The sequence below is a fragment of the Nannobrachium achirus genome, assembly GCF_963921795.1.
Source record: "Nannobrachium achirus genome assembly, chromosome: 18".
In the NCBI taxonomy this organism is placed as follows: Eukaryota; Metazoa; Chordata; class Actinopteri; order Myctophiformes; family Myctophidae; genus Nannobrachium; species Nannobrachium achirus.
In genome coordinates, this window is record NC_137825.1 from 60579718 (window position 1) to 60597513 (window position 17796).

General features: G+C 42.5%; 1 protein-coding gene across 1 annotated transcript; it reads left to right on the forward strand.

Moving 5' to 3' along the window:
• Positions 1 to 419: 419 nt before the first annotated feature.
• Positions 420 to 14431, forward strand: LOC308303409 (uncharacterized protein). The gene is made up of 3 exons (XM_080747767.1): positions 420 to 637; positions 12425 to 12811; positions 13622 to 14431. The coding sequence occupies exons 1-3, from the start codon at positions 463 to 465 to the stop codon at positions 14164 to 14166; spliced, it is 1107 nt and encodes a 368-aa protein (XP_080603893.1). The 5' UTR covers positions 420 to 462; the 3' UTR covers positions 14167 to 14431.
• The last annotated feature ends 3365 nt before the right edge of the window (positions 14432 to 17796 follow it).

Genomic DNA, 17796 nt, shown 5'->3' on the forward strand with positions numbered 1-17796 from the left:
GCTCCAAGCCCTCGCATATATATATATATATATATATATATATATATATATATATATATATAAAAAATTAAATACATACATAAATAAATACAATATTGCAAAATATGTAAATGTAATAATGTATATGTGTCTATATTAGCATTTAATTCAGTATTATTTCATTCATTCATTCATTTATTTATTTCTATATACGGCAGTTGCCAGTTTCGGCTTTCCATACCAGAAAGCCTGGTGAGGCGAGGTTAGAGTGTGTATGTACTGTATAGTCCCGCGAGACTTGGGGACGAGAGTCACGTTGAGAACGGGATCCAATATGGCGGAATGAACATTCATGCTGGAGTGGAGATCATAGAGGTTCACGTCTTGTGTTTGTCAATAACATAACAGTTTACAACCGTCAAAAGGTTTAAATAATACATGTTGTCAGAGTAGCGGACTTTTTAACAACCCATCCCTGAAAAAATGGATTCTAATGGTGTTCCTGCTCCACGGATGGACTGGGATTCCACTAACCTGGCCGAGGGATCCACAGGCTCTCCCCCTAAAAAGGCTAAAGAACAGAGTTGTAGGCCTACTGCAGCAGTGTTACTGTTGCAGACCACCAAGTTGGAACCAGTGATCAAGTTACACAGAATAGGTATGTGTTGTTTTTAACACGTTTACGGTAATCATATAGTAACTAGGCCTATCTTCACTGCAATCATTTCAGCCGATCCATCTTTTCTTGGGTCTGTGTGTTATTGTGTTGTGCATGTTTTGTTTTCTGTCGCCTTTTTCTGTTTCCCCGTTTCCCGCTGTTGCTGCGAGGTGGATATAAGAAAGGCTAGATGGTACAAGGGGGAGTCGGCGGCGTAGCTAACCAGCGGCCATCTTGCCACAGTCTATGGGGCTTTTAAGCCGTGACATCATTTTGTAGGCAGAGGAGAATCTGCCCCCAGAGCATTTTCTGTCCCTCGCTATTTCAAAAAACAACGACTAAAAAATAACGACTAAAGTATCATTCTAACACTTTCCTTTCAATAACAAAGAGAAGAAAAAGGTGTAAATAGTAAAAACAGTAAAAAGATTCACGGAAACTGGGGGCAGAAATTCTCCTCTGCCTACAAAATGATGTCATACTTAACAGCCCCATAGTAGTGGATGTAAAGTCCAAACCAAAATACTCCCTGGAATCTTGACGTATCAACAAACGGTTTGGTTAGTTACAAACCTTATTAACGTGGCTATGATTCAGGCTGCTTGGACATATTGAAATTGCAACTTTTCTTTTCAAGAAACGGTTTAATCATGCAGCATAGTTGTCACGGCTACTTATTGTATGATTATCAATTATTTAATAGGTTTTCCTGAGAGCAACAACGCTTTTGTGACGAACTAATCTTTTTGTGTATAGTATAGAGACACGCAGGCGCCTACAAATTCACGCCCCCTATTGTGATAGCGGCCCCACTTCGGGTAAGGTAGAACAGAGAACTTCAGCTTCCAATGCAATCCCAATGAGGGGCTTCGTGAAATATCATAAGTTCAGTGGTTAACTACTGAGGCCGTAGCATTTTTTTTTTGTGTTCTAATAAAGTGTCCCATGTGTTTAATTTGGCCTTTTTAAAGTAGCATATCTGTCATCTAGATACACTACCTACAATATACTTTAATATACCTCATCAGTGAGTCAAAAGTGCTAGCTTTAGAAATCTTAATTTTAAAGGTCTTTGCACACAGGCGCGTATATCCGCACGGATAAAATGGACAATTTCATTTTTTTTGTAAAGAAAATAATGATTCTCTACAACCTCATGCACACCGGATCCGAATTAGCCGTGCGACGAGTGGCTGCGGCCATGCGTCTTTTTTTTCCTCGATCGAACTCAGTTCGATTTGTGCGTCTTGTCGCATGCGGTAAAAAAACTCATCACTCCTTATATGTCTCCTTTTGGGATCCGCAGCGCCGATTCCGCACAGCATTGCACACCAAATCCAATGCGTTTTATTCATGCAGCAATCAAAGAAAAAAAAATCAACTGTCCTGTGTGCAAAGGGCTTAAGTGGTCGCATGGTACACAGGTCATGGACATATCCCTGGAGGTTTTCAATACCCAGATGAATGTATAAGTAGGCTGTTTATTTTTGGAAAATTATCGCATCTTGCCTCTTCCAAACGGAGTCTTGCAGGTTATTTTTGGATTAATACTAACCTGGAGAATTCACTCTGTAGTTGAAAAAGTCGGGATCTTCAAACTCTGCGCTCATAAACGCACAGCAGTAAAGACAGTGATGTCACTGAAAAGCGACAGGTTCTGTGTCTGCCGTCTCCCCTCTTCTCTATTAACATTATGGGTAATCCATTCAAGTGGCAAATTAAACGTGACACAAATCATGTATTTAGCAAACGAGAAGATATGTTGGCAGGGTCAGGCCATACGTTTGATAGCATATTTTTATTTAAATCAATATAGTCTTCAGGTCATCTAGGATTATTTTAATATTAGGCTAACCACAGTTGAATTGCAATGACTTTCTATGGGCTGGCTTGCAGTGCACCGTTCTCCCTTACCCGAAGTGGGGCTGTTGTTTCAATAGGCCTTGCAAGGCTGGTGTCATACTAGGATGCCCCTCCCCTGGCAGCCATTTTGAGAGGATCGGGGGATATATATATATATATATATATATATATATATATATATATATATATTAGCTATTGTAGCAGGGCTTGACATTAACTTTTTGAGGCACAGTGTCATCTGGACAAGTACATTCCCCATTCACTTGTCCAGGCACAAAAGTAACTGGTCAATTTGCCATTGTCTTTTTTATTATTTAAAATAAATAAGACCCCCTTGGCTCCCTCCACTCCACAGTCCATAGTCTGCATACAGCACAAAGCCGCTAGGAGCATCACCGAAAAAGTGAAACCAAAAGCCACATGTATATTTACTTCTTTTTCCATAAATCTTTATCCCACGATTTTGTAACCCATAAGGTCAAGTACATTTTGAATTAACTTGTTCATAAGGATTTATAGTTGTCCCGGACAACAGGACAATCCTAATGTCTATGAGCCTTTCTGCAGCGCAACAAAATCAAATAAAAAATAATGTTGAGCCTCAATGCATGCATGCAGCGTACTAGCTCCAAGGAACATTTTTAAATGTACTTGTGGCTTTTGGGTTCACTTTTTCTGTGACGCTGTTAGCAGCTTTGTGCTATATAGACTATGGACTGTTGAGTGGAGGGGGCCAAGGGGGTCTTATTTAATTGCCCAAAGTAGGGGTGCCACGGTTCATGTAGCCCACGGTTCGTACCTCGGTTTTGGGGTCACGGTTTCGGTACGGTTCGTTATGTGTTTTGCATATAAAAAAAAAAAAAAGAAGTTTGACTTTCCAAAAATCTATTTTTATTTTGCTTCGAAGCAAATTGAATTATGGCAGTGCCTCTTAGCCTTAACGTGGGTTAAAAATAATAATAAAAAATAAAATACAAATAAAAAGGGGGAAAAATATTTTCTTTTCTATTATCATTATCATCAATATCGGCCATCGTCTTCAATTACAAAGTGCTTTATTTATGAACAAATTGTTTTGCACACAACAAGCTTGAGCAAATAGCCTCTGTAAGTTTTCATTACTATAACCAAAATAGACGGGTGTGTTCACTGTGTAGCCAAATTTTGCGAGAGGAATAAGCAACCAGGTCTATGAAAACAAGGCTTAAATAAGTGAATATAGGCCACGTGAGGTCTTTAAACCTATATTCGTCGGCTATTTGAAAGTGGCCGAGCCAATCTACAAGCTCACCACCGCATCCACCATTATTTAGCCTACAAGCAACTTTACATAAAAACAAGCTCAACGTGGCTTATAATAATCAGACATGGCAACACACCATTCCACTGTGCAGTGTGCAGTCAGTCACTGAGACTAGCGGGTGTCTGACACTCTTGCCGGGGGCTACGCTACGTTTGGCTTTGTTGCTTGCTAACGCTGCCTGCTATGGCCAGTCTAAAAGCAGTCTGTAATGATATTGGGACTAACAACAACAAGCAGATATCTCCTGGACTTGTTCTCAACAACTAAAATGCGTGCGCTCCGCACTGCACAGCCTAGCGATTAGCAAGACTTGCATCGTTTTGTTTTTCCATCTCTGTGAGGACTCAACTGCTCTGCTGCGAGTGTGAATGTCGGCACTTGTTACAGAGTAGGTGGCAGGGCTCCAGACTAACTTTTTTCACCTACGTCCCGGGACCGTCCCAAAATACAAATTGAACCGTCCACAAATGAATGTAATCCGTCCCAAAGAATAATAAAAAAATAATAAATTATTGCAGGTCTATTAGTATTACTATTATAATAATATGTATTTTTATTGTTATTGTTGTTATTATATTGTTGTTGTTGTTGCTGGTGAAATTGGCTTGACAATCCTTTCTATTTTTATACTGTCATTTGTGACTTCTAAAAATCTTACCTCAGCCAGTTTGCAGGTGTGATTGTCATATACGGTAAACTAAAGAACCAATCATGCACGACTGTTGGAGGAATTACGGTAAAACTGGGTTTGTACTTTGTCCGTACGAACGTGTTGCGCGTTAATCTACAAGCCTACAATTGGTCGCATCCTCGGGGCTTTGAGGGCTTTTAGATCGTCTATATGCTCACCGCACCGCTCAACACCGTCGTACTGAAAGAAGTATAACCAGTGCCATCCACGCTTCATCGAGTGGAGACGCGTGCAGTGCAGTCTGCTTTTTGGGTCCGACCGTCAGTTGTGCTTCACAGCAAGCTGTTCAGATGAACTGTAGCCGAAATGGGAGTTATTTATTATGAGCAGACCGGTTGTTTTTGAGAGTTAAATAAGAGGCGATTACTGGAGAAAATAAGCCGCCACACAGCACGGGAACTCTGTGAAATGAATGCCAGCTTGCACGGCTGGTTGTGATGAAGTTGATTAGAGTAGACGAACATAACGTCTTGTATTTGGGAATAGGCTATAGGTTTATAGAGATGACAAAAGTTAAACAAACCGTTGATTTAATTACAATGTGTCCTAGCCTAGGCCTACTTCTATATTCAGACAACTGCTCGTGCTGCTCACTAAACGTAGCTATATGTGACTGTGCTTGGTGCGTTGACATCGTGTTCCGTTTTACATTTTCATTAATAATCACAATCCAAATGATATAACGTTACTCTTTGGCGAAGCAGGGGGCGGGGATGCTAATTTATCTCTCAGCCACAGCTTGTAGATTGGCTATTCTCCACTAGTTGTAACCCAGATTGACAGTCTGTTCTCTGCCTCATTCTGCTGGTTAATCTCTTCAAATAGAGTAGCATTTTAGCAACTAAAATAAGTTATACCTGAAAATGATGATCGGCACTGCCTGTGGTAACTTCTTAAACGTTCTGTTAACATCATATTCATTTTCTGTGAGTCTCATGCATGCTGCGAGTTTGCACACCGTGGTTTGAGCAGTGACATTGATATGCACCGTTTGCTCAAAAAATCCTCTACGTCCCGTCTCCGTCCCAGGGGAGAATAATTTGCGTCCCAAATATATAATTTTAAGTCCCTGGGACGTCGGGATTCCCTTAGTCTCAAGCCCTGGTAGGTGGGGGTGAGGGCTACGGTGATTTGACATTAGTGCGTGTTTACTCGCGGAGCGGGGTTTAGTGGAGATTGTCTTTTGCACGAAGCACAGTGTCTGTCCAGCTGTAAGAAATTAATTAATTGCAAAACCATAAAATCCGCGGTTCATAAAGGCGTATTGAACCGTGCAGGGCGTACCGTACGGTTCGGTTTTATACCGTGAACCGTAGCACCCCTAGTCCAAAGAAATAAAACAAAAAGACTGTGAAATGGCAAATTAACAAAGTGACTTTTGTGCCTGGACAAGTGAAAAGGAAATGTACTTGTCCAGAGGACACTCTGCCTCAAAAAGTTAATGTTAAGCCCTGCTTCTATAGCTGTGGCTTTTGGTTTAACGTTTTCTGTGATGCTCCTAGAAGCTTTGTGCTGTATGCAGACTATGAACTGTGGAGTGGAGGGGGCCAAGGGGGTCTTATTTATTTGTCCAAAAAAAGAGGGAAAAAGAATCAAAAAGACTGTCCAGATGACGCTGTGCCTCAGAAAGTTAATGTCAAGCCCTGCTACTATAGCTAGTATATATCCCCCGACCTTCTCAAAATGGCTGCTGGGGGAGGGGCATCCCAGTATGACACCAGCTTTGCAAGGCCTATTGTGGGCGTGAATGTGTAGGCGCCCGTGTGTCTGTATTCATTAGCTGGCTAAGAGAAAGGAGAGGTGAGTGAGAAGCGAGGAGCTCATTCGGCTGATGATTCTTGCAGGGGGCGTCTCTGGCCCCGCCCCCTAGGCACCCTAGGCCTACGTCACGGCTACCCACCGAAAAAGTACTCGAATGCTACTTGTAAAAACATGGTTTATGTATGTTTTATTGTTAATTTATATCTGTAAAAAGACTGTTTTAAAATAAATCGCTGTGTATTAAATACAATAGGATCCGAAATGTTGTGGAGTAGAAGGAAAGTACTGGGAATTGGATCAAGTACAAATGCCTACAATTACAGGCTACTCAAGTAAATGTACTTCTTGTTACTTTATACCACCGCTGCTGCGAGCTGCCTGTCTGTGGGGGAACGGAGGGAAGGGGGAACGGTGAACGTGTGTCGTCTCTTCTGCGGTGTGTTGGGTTGTGTGTACTGGTGAAGACTTCTATTCTTCTTTTTATTATTTAATAGGCTAACAACCGCGACCAGGTCAGAGGTCATCATCACTTGAGGATGTAGTTTCCATTGTTTTATTTGTTTCCCCGTCCGTTCTCCTCTCTCTCCTTTCTTCTCCTTTCTCCTGTGGCTACAGGCAGATATCACCCCCTCGTTTTTAGGCGAATTAAGCAAATATTTTTTTATTTACACATCCCCCCACACCCACTTCCACCAGTGACGTCATTACGTGCGTGTCACGCGTCTCTTACGCATTCACGTTGCCTAGAGACGCATTCACGTCATTGTCCTGGGGTCCCACGGACGCATTGCCTCCATTGGAGTCCACGTTAAAATAATTTACTTTTTGCGAAAAAAATAAATATTTTAAAAAGTCCACAGACGCCACCATTGTTCATGGGTGAAGGCATGCTACTTTACCCTACGTTAACACAAATGAAATTCGCGTAGAAAGTCTTAAAACAGACGATAAAACTAACGACAGTCTGTGTTTTGAATCCACGACGCCATTTTGTGCGCCACTGCATGGTCACAGAATTCAATGGGTGCCTGAGTTTTAGCGTAGCACCGGGCCGCTCTCTGACCATAGTGGCACAGCGTGTTAGGTGATACACCAAAAAGGGTTCCCCCACAGAACGTGTATGGCAGGGCACGGCGCAGAAACGTGACGTCACATCTCTACACTGCAGCTCACTGCTCACTGCTCAGACAGCGACCCGCCTCCTTTCCCCGTCCTCTTCATTCAATAACAACTGGATACACGCGCTATTGTTTATAGATGTGGTGGACATTGGACAACGTGTTAGAAGCCACACAGGTCTTCATTGCGTCTTTACAACAATAGCGACGATTAACGTCGTGGTGAACATGGTCAAATAACCTTTATTGGCTCAACTACAACACGGAGGAAGCAAGCTAGCCTAGCATGTATGCTATCTGAGACAGTATGTATGTAGCCTAGGCTGCCTAACTGTTTGATTGATTATAGTGTTTTCGTGGCGGCGCCGTCCCTTTGGTGGTCCGCCGGGGCAGCGGACTACCGCGGCCGCCTGTGCCTTGCCCTCCCGCATCCATAGAGGGGCGGCACGTCCCTCTAGGATCAACCGTTCAAAACAAAAGTAGCCGATCTACAAGCAACCCCAATCCACTGTTTTTGACCCAGTCCACTGGTTGTCTGTACAGCAGAGCAAACACAAGCACGGCAGAGCATTTCCCCCATTCCATAGAAGCAGTAACAGTACAAACAGGAGACATCATCTCACTGAGAAGATCCATATATTATCGATGTATATAAAATAACAGGTGGCTGTTCATTATGAAGACTCGGTAAAAGCTTCTATCTGCGCCCCCAAGTGGTCAACATCCGATATTACCGGTTCGGTATAAAAAAAATCAAAAATCAAACCGTAACGTGACTATTTGGAAGTATTAAAATTGTAAGATTTGGAATTGTGGTTCATTTCTTTCAGACACATTTCTACGTAAGATGAACATAACCATATAATAACCAATTCAAGTTAAATGCTGCACTTTGTCAAAAATGACATGACGCGTTGAATTTTTGTGGGACCCATAAAATATCCCTGGGACTCATCCGAAAGACCCCTCTTGGGTCCCGGGACTCATTACATTAAAAACCTATTAACATCACTGTTCCACTGTGCATTCTGCGGAGACGCGCATTTAAATCACAGACAAATAAAACGCAGGGGAAAATATAACAAAGACGTGTTTATTTTTTTTTATTTACACGTCACGCTACCACTATGCTTTCGGCAGAGACGCGCTTGACACAAGCACAGGCTTATAATGGACACAAGAGGTCTCCCACTCTCCAACCCCTCTGCCTAGCCGTGACGTAAGCCTAGGGGGTGGGGCCGGACACGCCCCCTGCAAGAATCACCAGCCGAATGAGCTACTCGCGAGTGAGAACAGTCCCCAGAAGTCTCTTTTTTCGCCACTAGGGGGAGGTTGGTGGTAGCATAGAGCATAGGGAGAGGCAGAATTACTCTTTCATTTCAACACTACTTAAGTTGTGAATAGCCTCGGAAACTCAGGCTTCTTTTGGCGATGGGCCATCGCGTTATGATCACTGTTGGAGGAAGTGTAGAATTTCCCTAACCAATCACTGTTGGAGGAAGTGTAGAATTTCCCTAACCAATCAGAGTGCAGAGAGCGTCGCACCGAATGTGTTGACGTCATGACGCAGCAGCGTTCTCTGCGCTGAGCAGAGGAGCAGAGGGGGGTGGGGGGGAGGAGAACACATGCTATTGGCCAGAGACTCGGGAGAGATTCGCCAGTCGCCACGCCCGCCCATCTGCCTACACAAACTGGTCCGCGTTAGGTTAAAGTGAGTTGTGCATGATTCCCAAGCGGTTAAGTTTGTTAAAAACATCTTACATTTAGACATTACATACAGAACATCTAAACAACTCAATGGCTTACATAATGGCAACATGACTTTAACTTTTATATATCAAATACATATATTTTAATAAAATGCCCTAACTCGGCCTAGGAGCGTCCGGGAGAGCCGGGGCCGGTACCTATTCGTCCGCCAAGGCAACGCGGAGACCCCACCCCTCATTTCTCACATGGCCCTCTTCTAGCGAGACCTACGGTCGCTTATCTCCCGATTAGGGAGTCTTAATGGTATAAATATTGCTAATACAATTAATGCAATTATTAAATGTTTCATATATATATAAATATATATGTGTGTGTGTGTGTGTGTTATGTTATTTTCATGTGAAATACATGGTTATAATGATGCAGTATGTGCAGTAAAATAACTACATCTCTCACATTTATAACAAACCAAACCGTCAAAAAATTGGTTGAAAATTGAGGAAGCTATGGTAATTTCAATAGCGCATACACTATAGACGTTAATGTTATGCATGGACCAGCTGACTGAGGTAAGATAGCCGCCGTGTAGGGTCCGACGCCGGTCCCCATTGGCCAACAGCATCCAAACGTCTGGGTAGCGCCGGCCAGAATTTTGCAAAAGTGGCTTGCAATGCTGCTGGCATTTACTCTCTTTTTGGGCTTCCATGACACTGAGCTTAACATTAACAAAGTGTAAAAATAACCAATACGTTTTTTTCCCCTTTCCTTATTACTGTGGGAGAGTGCAATCATTCAATGCCCCAATTAACAAAGGTGAACACCAAAAGAACAGTATTGCAGGCTTGCCTGTCCATTTTGACAATTTTTGGAGGGGCGCTACCCACACATTTGGCTGTGTAGCTCATGCCTCGAATGCCCGATGCTTACAAGCTGTACCTCGTAAAGGTGACAAATCAACGATAAACATGATATAAAACACAATACAATTTGGTATTATTAAAGGGGAGATAAAATTAATTATGAATACGTCTCCTTTCTTTTTGTGCTGTTTTTATATATATATATATATATATATATATATATATATATATATTATATGTTTTGGCAAATATAGAACATCCAGTGTTAGAGTTAGCAAATCTAAGACTTCCGGTTTGATTAATTCGCCTTCACAACAAAATGCTAGTAATTACTACCATAAGAAAACGATGAATTTGCTAATTAATATGCACATTAAAAATATATATTAAGCATTTAAACAAAGCCATACAACAAAACACTGAAACACTGAAATGCAGTTCAGTGCATAGTAAAAAAACTAAAGTTGTCCTTTAAGCCCCCGGAATCGACGCCAATTGTTTGAGTCGTGCTGTCGAAAATATATATATATATTTTTTTTTTTCACACCAGTTACTGTGGTTCGGTATCAGAGCGCTGGACTGGACTGTCATGTACTTCTTATTTTTAGTCCATCTTACTTCCTACTACTTGTAACTAGACTTAAAAATAAAACCAGTTCATGTGACTTGAGAATTGCCTTGATCATATTACAGGGAGCTCTTATTTTGAAGTTAACCGATTTGAGAGGAAATGCGTCGACGTGTTGTTATTCTACTTGTTAGAGCTGACCAAGAAGCAGCAGCGCGATGTGCTTTCACTTTCACTCACTGCCGCTGAGTGTGGCACTGTGGTGGTCTCAGGCTGAGGACTGCGGTGGAGTAGAGGACTTCTTAAAAAGTTTTAGATTAATAGCTAGGTCATTTATGTATAGTAAGTGTACTATAGTGTGCTAATAGTGACTATAGCCTACTATAAAGGGAAAAAAAGAAAAGAAAATCTGCTTTAAGTGGGATGTGAGGGGTCAAACTAGGGGTTTTAATTATTCTGAATCCATTGCAAGCATTTGTTTTGCACGAAAAACATTCCTTGGGCTAAAAACGGCCAACAAAACTATGGTTTAGTGATGAGTCATCAAGTCTTTTAGGGTCTGTTTTTAGCCCAAGAAATGTGTTTTCATGCAAAACAAATGCTTGCGATTGAGAAACCCTTCGCTCTCGTGGTCACGGAAGTATCTGATTCGCCCCAACTATAAGACAATGTGCTTGCATTGCGATGCAGCCGTGTGCCGTTCTGCATCGATATGCAGTGATGTTACATAATTGTTACCTTTTAGCCTACATTGGTTGTTTTTCCTCCTGAAGGAACGGGGCTAAATCGTTAGCATGCGCTTTTGCCCCATTCCTTTAGCCTTGGAGAGGCATAAAATCATTACAATCAAGCAGTTTTCAAAGCAGATAATCCACCAATCGTATGTGGTTTACAACAGCTGTTGTACCGGGCGCACAACTAATCTGAGTGCTCATTTACCAATTGTAAATATGAATGCTAATTAGAATTAAGTATCGCCGGCCGGGTACAGGCTGCTGCGCACATATTAAGACCTGTTAAAGGAGACATCCAGACCAAAACACATATAGGGTTAAATCTGCCTTTTAACATACCCCTTCATACCTGCTTTAGTCGATTTTTTTCATAGCTGCCCCTGTTGCTAGATTTCGTGGGCTCTCTCATAACTAACACAGTGGATTGTCCTTAGGCTAGTGCGGTTATTTCTTTAGCTTCAAAGTTAGTATTTTTTTACTACTTGTCAAACGGCTTCTGCTCTGCACCAGAGCAGGGAGAGGAGAGGCTAGAAAGGGAGGGGAGGGAGGGGTCTGTTTGACAAGTAAGGGTGCCTGTGAGGTCAAAACAGCGGTTTGGTTGGTCTCAGGACGTTGTGTAAACACAATCCAATCAAGAAATACTAACTTTGAAGCTAAAGAAATAACCACACTAGCCTAAGGACAATCCACTGTGTTAGTTATGAGAGAGCCTGCGAAATCTAGCAACAGGGGCAGCCGAAATCTAGCAACAGGGGCACCTCTGAAAAGAATCGACTAAAGCAGGTATGAAGGGGTATGATAAAAGGCAGATTTAACCCTATATGTGTTTGGTCTGGATGTCTCTTTTAACGCCCGTGGGGGCATACCGTAGCATGCTATATACCTTCTGAAAGCTACGAGTCTTGTGATTAAAGTCTTGTGTGTGGGTGGGTGGGTGTGTGTGGTTGTTACACGATCATAAGTTCCTGTTTCATTTGAATCCCAATCAGCTGCAGGACAAATCAGTCAAAAGGCAGAGATGGAATTGGCCTAAATGTCCCACATGATAGAACTACTAATGCTGTATTAACTGCTTAAATGGAGCATGAAACTGACTCTGGAAGTGTGCGATGCTTCACCCACCTCGCATGATCTTTCAAAACATTTTGTTTTTTGTTCTCCCCTCTTTCTCCATCTCAGGTGTGTTTCCTGCCAAGCTCAGCGTGAAGAAGAGTTCTCCTCAAAAACAACCCAGAGTTCATGGAGGAGAGAAGAAACCCCACCACTGTGACCAGCGTGGGAAGGGTTTCACACAAAGAGATTCTCTCAAAGTTCACCCAAAGCCCCACAACTGTGAGCAGTGTGGAAAGCAGTTCAGAAGGAAAGCACATCTCAAAGTTCACCAGAGAACTCACACAGGAGAGAAGCCGCACCGCTGTGATGAGTGCGGGAAGACTTTCAGTGAAAGGGGCAGCTTGACCGTCCACCAGAGAACTCACACTGGGGAGAAGCCCTACGAGTGTTACCAGTGTGAGAAAGCGTTCAGTGCCTCGGGTGAACTTAAAAAACACCTGATAAGACATACAGGTGAGGTAGAGAACGAAATACATTTTATTTTATTTTGTCCTTTGTATCATGATTTGAGAGAGCGTTTATTTAAATAAAACATCACACCCAATGTGAAGTGAGCGGTGGTATACAGGGTATGCTACACACACACACACACACATGTTTTGCTATGGCAAAACGCTGAGGAAAAAGGCTACAGACACACGATGATGACATCACTAGACAAACATGATGCTACGTACACACATTTTACTATGGCAAAACGCTGAGGAAAAAGGCTACAGACACACGCACAGCCACTCTGTGGAGTGGTTTACCACCGCTCAAAGAGTTCATAACCCTGACATTAACTTAATAGAGTATGAGAATGGTGCCTTAATGACATTTCTTTTTGATCATGTATTTGCTGTTGCTGAATATCTCTTTAAAGTGTGGGATAGGAGTAGAAGGGTGACTTATAGATGAATGTTGACTTTAAAGCGTGGGATAGGAGTAGAATGGTGACCTATAGATGAATTTAAATGTTTTGTGCTATGTGCAGGCCATATGGAGATCTCTGCAGACGTTTGAGTGTTTGCAGAGATGGGAGGGGTGTACTCACTTCTGTGAGATACTTTATTCTTTGTATTTAGCTGTTGGCGGAATTTGCACCGGAATTTCTGTTTTTGTTATTCTTTGTATTTAGCTGTTGGCGGAATTTGCACCGGAATTTCTGTTTTTGTTTACATGTACAGTATGTATTTGTTGTGTATTTGTCTGATAATCCCATATGGGATGGGTCAAATATTGTCCAGACACGGAAATAAAATATTCATTCATTCATTACAGGGGAGAAGCGCTACCGCTGTGACCAGTGTGAGAAAGCGTTCAGTGACAAGGCGGGTCTTAAAAGACACCAGAGAAGCCATTCAGGGGAGAAACCATACCTCTGTCGCCAGTGTGGGAAAAAGTTCAGCCAGAGCAGAAATCTCAGAAATCACCAGAGAATTCATGCAGGAGAGAGCTACCCCTGTGACCAGTGCGAGAAGAATTTCAGGAGCAGGCGTAAGCTCGAAGTCCACCAGAGAAATCATACAAGAGAGAAGCCCCATCTCAGTGACCAGTGTGGAAAAGGGTTCAGCGACGAGAAGCGTCTTGAAAGCCACCTGAGAAGTCATACAGAGGAGAAGCCCTACATCTGTGACCAGTGTGGGAAAGGGTTCAGCGACTTGAGTGGTCTTAAAAAACACCTGAGAAGTCATAAAGGGGAGAAGCCCTACATCTGTGACCAGTGTGGGAAAGGGTTCGTCAAGAAACGAGGTCTCAAACATCACCAGAGAACTCATACCACTGTCACTAGTGGAGCAGATGAAAGCAGGAGCAGCGATATATGAATGAATGAATGTATGTTCCTTATTTGACATTTTTCTCTTCACAAAAAACAAAAGGAACAGAATTATACATTATTACAACAGCTATATAACCCTGGTTCTTGGTTTACCATGATATGATTAGGCCTACTGTTTACTGTAGTTGCATTTCCATAAAGCCTGTTAATGCGCATTAAGGGTTTTGCTCAAAAATCTTTTTTATGGAAACCCTTTTATCCGCTTGGAGGAGGTGGCTTTTGAGGCTTTATCGACTAAACCAAATGTGCATTAGTGAAAGAAAATGGGTTCATAAAGCCTGTTCATGTCCATTAAGTGTTTTGCGCAAAAATCTTTTTATGGAAACACTTTTATCCGCTTGGAGGAGGTGGACTTTGAGGCTTTATCGATTTTTTTGTATTTTTATGATGACGTCACAATCGGCAGATGATGTCACAATCGGCAGCAAATCTGGATAGCCTGTTTTGAGAACCCGTGGGATACTTTTAACCTTCGCCTTTTCAAAACCAGAGAAAGACACAACGGTCAGAAATGGGACTTTGTGAGGATAGAAGGTGCCAGTGGGACCCCAAAAGAAGGTTTTAAAATAGGAAAAGTGAAATTTCATGGTGTATCACCTTTAATGCGATGTTTTGATAATTTGCTTCCTATTTTCGAAAATGTGAAACATGATTTATGAGACAGCCTTTGGCAACGCTGACGAAGACCAACAAGGTCGAAACGCGCACGTTGCTCAAATATAATTTCAAAATGCCAGCGGTGTAGAAAACCAGGCAAGGCACCAACCTGCTTATCAGAAGCAGAATGCAGCCCTTAAATTATGGGCATTCTTTTTTTATTTTTACAAAATGTTCCTTTGTCGCTTTATAAGCAGCCTGTTGAAATGACCTGTTTTCCACTGAGATTAATAAACACTCCTGATCTCATCAATTCACATGTACAGTGTATTTCTGAAAGCGGTTCTTAAGTCTGTCATTTTGACAACAGTTGTCTTTTTTTCCCCTTACTATTCCAGCTTGTGTTTACTGTTTACAGACCCTTGAAGCAATGGAGAAGTAAACTAGAATCGACCAACAGGGGGAGCTACAGAATTAGCTATGCAAGGAAGTCGACCTGGTAACACCATAGAGTATATAAACAATAGAGAGCGGACCGGCCCCGCCCCCACTATCATTTCAATGCAAGTGCTCAGTGGCGTTTTGAAGCAACGGCTACGTGCTAGCATGTAGCTAATCCAGGTGCATTCTGGGGGAAATTGGTCTCTACCTAGAGACCACAAATGACGTCACGCTGCTCTCCGCTCAGAGGAAGGATTGTCTGGAGTGGAGGGGGCGGGGCCAAAATGCGCGTTTAGGCTACAGTTCCAACTTTGGCCACCATCGGGGTTGCTTCAAATCTAGCCCTGGGTTCTGGGGGCTTGGGTAACATCTTTAATTGGTGTAATGGTAAACCAGAAGAGTGGGCTCAAGGGACAACCAAAGATGTTTTAATACTAAAGATCCTCTAGAGTGCGACATTGTACACAAAGCCTACAAATAGCCTCCTAAGTGGGTGCTGCTCTGACGGCAAATCTTGCAAATGTCCTGTTTACTGGTGCTATAGTAATAACCAAAAATGTGTTCTACATAAACAAAATCTGTAAGAGTAGTGTACAGACATGTTTTTTTGCAAACATCGGCCACTAGGTGGCGCTAGAACAGGCCTATTTGAAAAAATGTAGGGCAGAGGTTCTGAATTTGCATCCAGGAAGTGTGTGTGCTCATTTTGGCAGCGACCGGTTCCAACGGCGACTGAGATTAGGTGGTAACAAACTGCGAGGACGCACGCATGGACGGTCACGGACGGACACACGGACAGACGGACATACGGAGAGGAAAACATACTCTCCCCCATGCCTTCGGCTGGTGGAGACAATAATCTCAAAATGATTCCAGGTGGAGACAATGATCTCAAAATGATTCCATACAAAGTTCCAAGTCGTTCATTCATTCAAAATACGCGCTGTATGTTGTGTGCATGTGTGCAGAGCGTAGCGTATGTCCGCCGAGCGGTTGAACATCTTTTTCTCCTCTACTGGTGTCTTCCTGCAAGCAGCTGTAGCCTAATTAAAGGGACCTATGGTGCCATTTTCCAAGGCAGCCAAAGGGGCGACATTTAGTCAAAAATATAAACTCAACTGAGAATGGCTCCAACAGGGCCTTTCTATGTGGAGTTTGCATGTTCTCCCCGTATCTCCTAGGGTAAATACCATAAACAAAAACATGCAGTAATCCTGGTCTCTATAATGTGCTTTACAATGTGCTTCATATTCACCCTTTCACAAACCATGCAACACACTGACCTGGGAACTGTTGGGGGATCATTTTCTTGCTCAAGGGCTGGGGATTAACATAGCCTACTTCTGAATAATATACCAGTAAGACTCCCTAATCGGGAGATTAGTGACCGTCAGGTCGCATACACAAACTTTAGAAGGCAATGGTAGGCAATCAGGAGCGAATATGGGAAGTGGGAAAGTTCGGCCTGATGGTGGCGCTAGAAGAGGGGCATGTGAGAAATCTGGGGCGGAGGTTGTGATTTGCCATCCAATTTGCGTGATTTTAGGCCAAAATCTATCGGAGCAGTGTTCAAAAATGTGTTTTGCAAAAGTCGGCCTGATGGTGGTGTTAGAAGAGGGGCATGTGAGAAATCAGGGGCGGAGGTTGTGATTTGCCATCCAATTTGCGTGATTTTAGGCCAAAATCTATCGGAGCAGTGTTCAAAAATGTGTTTTGCAAAAGTCGGCCTGATGGTGGTGTTAGAAGAGGGGCATGTGAGAAATCAGGGGCGGAGGTTGTGATTTGCCATCCAATTTGCGTGATTTTAGGCCAAAATCTATCGGAGCAGTGTTCAAAAATGTGTTTTGCAAAAATCGGCCTGATGGTGGTGCTAGAAGAGGGGCATGTGAGAAATCAGGGGCGGAGGTTGTGATTTGCCATCCAATTTGTGGTATTTTAGGCCAAGATCTGTAGGAGCAGTGTCCAAAATGTGTTTTGCAAGAATCGGCCTCATGGTGACGCTAGAAGAGGGCCATGTGAGAAATGAGGGGTGGAGGTTGTGGTGTGGCAGCCATAGAGTGAGTGTACAAAGTTTGCCTTGGATGGGGTAAAGGTGGCAGAGATATGAGTAGGGCAAAAGTGTGACGTGACGGACAGACAGACAGACTGACTGACTGACAGCCGGTGGAGGTTTTGATAGTAACTGCGACCTGACGGTCGCAATAACAGCATATGTGGTAGTGATGATGATGATGATGATGTTCATCATCAAAACAAATGAATGATGCTCATATATGTCTATAATTTTGATTCACTCATGTTATGGAAAAATAAAAATAATTGACAAAAAAAATAAAAATGAATGAGATTTTTTCTATGTAAAAAAAAGTACATTAACTTTAATCGAATTATATTTTATATCCTTATGTGCAGTTATGTTATCATAGTTATTTTATTATAGGCTATATCATGCAATGTAACAAGCAGTTTCAACTGACAACTGTACACTTCTTTGTGAAAAGGTCCTAACACTGATCCTATCATAGCTACTGAGGGTTTGATCTATCTGGATTTGATTGCTAAAGCCTGAATGGGCAAG